General features: G+C 42.8%; 1 protein-coding gene across 1 annotated transcript; it reads left to right on the top strand.

Moving 5' to 3' along the window:
* The first annotated feature begins 2,545 nt into the window (after nucleotides 1-2,545).
* On the top strand, nucleotides 2,546-5,596 carry LOC113769344. Its single transcript, XM_027313801.1, has 2 exons — nucleotides 2,546-4,550; nucleotides 4,644-5,596. The coding sequence occupies exons 1-2, from the start codon at nucleotides 2,546-2,548 to the stop codon at nucleotides 5,594-5,596; spliced, it is 2,958 nt and encodes a 985-aa protein (XP_027169602.1).
* The last annotated feature ends 233 nt before the right edge of the window (nucleotides 5,597-5,829 follow it).

Genomic DNA, 5,829 nt, shown 5'->3' with positions numbered 1-5,829 from the left:
CTACAATCAAAATCGCGCTCGAACATTCACCAACCTTGACAGGCCTTTGGATCAGTTGTATAAGCAATTAAAGGCTGCTGGTAAAATAGGTGTGATTCCCCCTCCAACTTACCCGTATGGCGTGCCAGTTGGGTATAATCCACAGGCTACTTGTGCTTATCATTCAGGAGCGCCTGGTCACTCCACGGCCAATTATCGACTCCTTAAACATAAGGTTCAAGACATGGTAGAAGCGGGGGTGATCGTGATTAGGGAAAGAGAAGAGCAAGGACCGAATGTGAACAAGAACCCCTTGCCGGAGCATGCTGGTACTATTGAAGTTATATGGATGATGACGAATTCAAAGAGCTTGTCCGGAGCATGTCAAATGAGATAGAAGTGTGTGGGATAATGGAGCAACCTTTTGTGATAGAGGAAGCATCATAAGAGGAAGACAAAAGGCCATTCATTTTAGACCTAACCCCATCCGAAAGTGCGGCTTTAGAACCTGTGATAATTGAATTCCCAGAACAAGCGCCAGTTTTAAGTCTACGACAAGTGCCGTGGAATTATAGTGAGCTCGTTTTGCAAATCGGGGGCAAACCAGTTTTGAAAGAAGAAGTGTCTGTTGTTACGAGGTCAGGGAAGATTACAAGTCCATCCGCTGCTAGCGCCCCAGTTCAAGTAGGCAATCGTGAGCCGACTACCAAACCTGCAGTGACCGAAAGAGAAGCGTGGGATTTTCTCAAGAGGATTAAGAGAAGCGAATACAATGTGGTCGAACAATTGAACAAAATGCCTGCCCAAATTTCCATACTGGATTTGCTTTTCACCTCAGACTTGCATAGGGATGCGTTACTTGAAGTTTTGACTAAGACTCGGATTCCCAAGGATATTTCGGTTGACAATTTTTCGTACATAGTTGGGAATGTACTGACTTCCAAGCAAATCACTTTTTCTGACGAAGAACTGCCTGCGGAAGGAACTGGTCATAACAAAGTTTTATATATGGCTGTGAAGTGCAATGGGAAAATGTTGCCTAAAGTACTGATCGACAATGGGTCTGCCCTTAATATTTGTCCTTGGAGCACGTTGGTGAAGTTAGGGCTGCAAGATGTTAAGTTAAAACCCTCAGAGACCGTAGTTCGAGGATTCGATGGAGCCCAAAGGGAGTCCATAGGAGAAATAAATTTGGTGTTCGAAATGGGGCCCGCTCAATTTCAGATAGCCTGCCAAGTTATGCACTTTCCCAGTGTTTATTACTCGGACGGCCGTGGATTCATAGCTCTGGCGCTGTGCCCTCTTCCCTGCATCAAGTACTGAAATTTGTGGTGAACGACCAGCTGATAACCATTTTTACTGAAGAAGATTGCATTGTAATTGCCGATTCCGAGCCTGAGGAGGATGGTAACCGAAATGCCTCGGTGTCTTCCTACCGTACAGCTGATATTGTCTCGTGAGTTGGGTAACAAGTGAGGACTCAAAAGACAAAATGTTTTTGCCAGCCGCCAGTGTCATGATGGCCAAGGAGATGATTCACGGAGGATATGAATTTGATAAGGAATTGGGACGCAATTTGCAAGGCATGTTGAAACTCGTGGAACTCATCGAAAAGAATGACCAATTTGGTTTGGGATTCCGTCCAACTGCCAGGGATATACAAGAGATGAAAGCGCGTAAAAGGGCAGAAAAGGAAGGCAAGATAGGAGCTTTAGACATTCCGCCATTACGCTATACCTTTCCAAAGCCAGCTGAAGTCATTACATTTGAGTTTAGCCCAATTGACGAAGTGGAGACAAGTCTGACTCATTTGTTTGTGGGAGCAGTATCCGAAAATGGGCCGTCAGATGATGCCGAATTCCCAGACATTCCCCAAGGAGCTATACACAACTGGACCGCCGAGCACTTCCCCGTGCGAAAGGAGTTTCGGTAAATCTACAGGGGGTTGTCATTTACTAAAGTTCATGAAAACTTTTCTTGCATATGTAAATATTTCAATGAAAGTATCTTTTGCACTTATGTTTTAGCTTGTTTCCGTTTTGATTTGAAGTTTTATGAAAGTGCATAGTTTGTTTTATCATGCCATTCATTCATGTGTCTATTTACTTATTGTCTCGAATTTCTTAATTCTTTCAGATGGCCAAAAGTAAAATTATTTGACCCTTTGGATATCACTGTTCTGGAATCTGATGATGACAATCTCTATATCACTCACGACTTGGAAGTTACGGAATTCGAATTTCAAAGCGAGAGTGATAGTGAGGAAGTGTTTGATTCATTTTCAAAAGATCTTGAACAATATGAGGAGTAATCTAAACCGAACCTGGAACAAACAGAAGTTGTTAACATTGGTACTGAGATTGAGGTTAAGGAAATACAAATCAGCGTTCATTTGAATAAAGAGCAGAAAGAGGAGATGATTGAATTCTTGTCTATGTTCCGAGATGTGTTTGCATGGTCTTATGACGATATGACTGGCATTTCCACTGATGTAGTAGTGCACAGATTACCCACAAATCCAGCTTTTCCACCAGTAAAGTAAAAATCCCGTAAATTCAAACCAGATATGAACCTCAAAATAAAAGAGCAAATCGAAAAGCAGCTTAAGACTAATATCATTATTGTATCCCATTACCCTGTTTGGCTCTCCAATCCAGTCCCTGTTCCAAAGAAAAATGGAGAAGTACGAGTCTGTGTTGATTATCGGGACCTTAATAAGGCCAGCCCTAAAGATGACTTTCCTTTGCCAAATATCCATATCATTCTAGACAACACTGCCAGACACGAAATTAAATTTTTCTGTGATTGTTTTGCTGGATACCATCAGATCTTAATGGCTGAGGAGGATAGAGAAAAGACTGCATTTATCACCCCTTGGGGCACCTTTTGCTATCGAGTAATGCCGTTTGGTTTAAAGAATGCTGGAGCTACTTATCAAAGGACTATAACTACTTTGTTTCATGACATGATCCACAAGGAGATGGAGGTCTATGTGGATGACATTATAATCAAATCCAAGAAAGCCGAGGACCATTTGATTGATTTAAGAAAGTTGTTTGAAAGGTTGCGAAAGTACAATTTGAAGCTAAATCCTGCAAAATGCGCCTTTGGAGCACTAGCTGGTAAATTGTTAGGCGTTATTGTCAGCAAGAAGGGCATAGAGATAGACCCGGTAAAGATCAAGGCAATTAGAGACATGCCAGTGCCGAAAACGCAGAAAGATGTGAAAAGTTTCTTAGGGAAGATTAATTTCATTGGAAGATTTATTGCCCAATTAACCGCGACGTGTGAGCCGCTATTCAAGTTGTTAAAAAAGAATGTGTCGTTGCATTGGAATGAGGAGTGCCAACAAGCTTTTGACAAGAATAAAGATTATTTGCTGCAGCCTCCGGTCTTAGTGCCACCCAAACCGGGCCGGCCTTTGATCATGTACTTATCTGTACTCGACGGAGCAGTAGGGTGTGTTCTGGGGCAGCACGATGACTCGGGAAGGAAAGAGCAGGCCATCTACTATCTTAGCAAGAAATTCACGCTGTATGAGGCTAATTATTCGTATATTGAGAAAAGCTGCTGTGCTTTGGCCTGGGCGGCTCAAAAGTTAAGACACTACTTCCTAAGTCATACTACCTATCTCATCTCCCGTTCCGATCCTCTGAAATACCTCTTGGAGAAGCCAATGCCAACTGGGCGTCTGGCCAAGTGGCAGATGATTCTTTTAGAATTTGATATTGTTTTCACTTCGCAAAAGGCCGTCAAGGGGCAAGCTATAGCCGATCATTTGGCAGAAAATCCAAAGGACGATGATTATCGACCGCTCCATACCTATTTTCCAGATGAAATGGTTTTATTTGTCGGGGCCATAGAAGATATGAGCGAGCAGTGCTCTGAATGGAGATTGTTTTTCGATGGTGCAGCCAATTCTTTTGGAGTCGGAATAGGAGCAGTTCTTGTATCCCCGGAAGGGAAGCATTACCCTGGAGCCGCTAAATTGCAATTTGCTTGCACGAACAACATGGCCGAATATGAAGCATGTATTTTTGGTCTCAAAATGGCTTTGGAAATGGAAGTTAGGGAGTTGATAGCCTTCAGTGATTCAGATTTACTTGTGCACCAAACGTTGAAGCAATGGGTAACCAAAGATTCAAAGATTCTGCCATACCACTGTAATTTGCTTAATTTGGCTAGACGATTTCAAAGTTTGGAGTTCAGACATCTCCCGCGAGCCCGAAATGCATTTGCAGATGCCTTGGCCACTTTATCTTCTATGATACAATATCCGGACGAATTAGGAATCGAACCTATCCGGATTCAACTCCAAGATAAGCCTGCTCATTATTGGGTCATAGACAAATCTTCTGGCAATAGCCTTTGGTACAATGATATTAAGGAATTCATCAAAATCGGGTCTTACCCTCCAGAAGCTAGTGCAAATGACAAGGGTTTCCTGTGCAGAATAGCCTCGCAGTTTTTCTTAAATGGAAAGGTATTGTACAAAAGGACCTCAGATTTGAACCTTTTAAGGTGCATTGATGAAGATGAAACCCAATACATGATGAAAGAGGTGCATAGCGGTGTCTGCGGACCTCACATGAATGGACATTTGCTGGCGAAGAAAATCATGAGAACCGGGTACTTTTGGCTTACAATGGAACGCGATTGCATAGATTTTGTCCGGAGATGTATTAAATGTCAAATGCATGGTGACATCCTACGCGCGCCTCTCACTGAGTTGCACAGTATGATTGCTCCATGGCCCTGCTCAATGTGGGGTATGGATGTGATTGGCACAATTGACCCGCCTGCTTCCAATGAGCATCGATTTATATTGGTGGCAATTGAGTACTTCACCAAATGGGTCGAAGCGGAATCATTCAAGCACGTGACAAAGAAGGTGGTGGCGAATTTCTTAAGGGATCACATCATATGCCGATTTGGGGTGCCAGAAACATTGATTACGGACAATGCCAAGAATCTCAACAATGATATGGTGGACGGGCTATGCGAACAGTTCAAAATCAGACATCGCAACTCTGCCATCTACAGACCGCAGATGAACGGAGCTGTGGAGGCCGCGAACAAGAATTTGAAGAAGATCATTCGCAAGATGACTGAAAAGCATCGTGATTGGCATGAAAAGCTCCCTTATGCACTAATGGCGTATCGGACTTCTATCCGAACATCAACTGGGGCAACACCCTATTCACTCATGTATGGAATGGAAGCTGTGCTACCCGCCGAGGTCGAAATCCCTTCACTGCGTATTATAATGGAAACCAAGTTGGAGGAGGCTGATTGGATAAAGCAGCGTCATGAACAACTATCTTTGATTGATAAAAAACGGCTTAATTCCATTTGTCACGGCCAATGTTACCAAAGACGCATGGCCCGGGCCTACAACAAGAAGTTCCATTTGCGTACATTTGAGCAAGGCGACAAAGTGCTGAAGCGGATTTTGCCAGTGCAAGATAAGGCCAAAGGCAAATTTGCTCCGAATTGGCAAGGGCCATTCATTGTTCAAAAAATATTACCTGGTGGAGCACTTATTTTAGCAAAAATGGATGGACAAACATTTCCTCAACCTATCAACTCGGACATGTGCAAGAAGTTCTTCATTTGATTACGCAAAACTTCTTTTAGAAATTCGTGCAAATGATGAAATGCAAGTCAGGCCATCTTCTTTTCCATTTGAAACATTCAATCCCCAGTCGTCCCTTTTGAGCTATCAGACTAATAATTTTCGTTTGGCAACCCCTGAGGATTGCAAACCCCACACTGGGGCAAATTTATTGTAAAAGAAGAAAAGAGAAAAAACCCCACACTGGGATAAATTTAGTTTTCTAAAGAAAAATA

This window comes from Coffea eugenioides, chromosome 4, assembly GCF_003713205.1.
Source record: "Coffea eugenioides isolate CCC68of chromosome 4, Ceug_1.0, whole genome shotgun sequence".
NCBI classification, from domain to species: domain Eukaryota; kingdom Viridiplantae; phylum Streptophyta; class Magnoliopsida; order Gentianales; family Rubiaceae; genus Coffea; species Coffea eugenioides.
The sequence above is the reverse complement of the archived record's forward strand: the minus strand, read 5'-3'. Positions and strand labels throughout refer to the sequence as shown.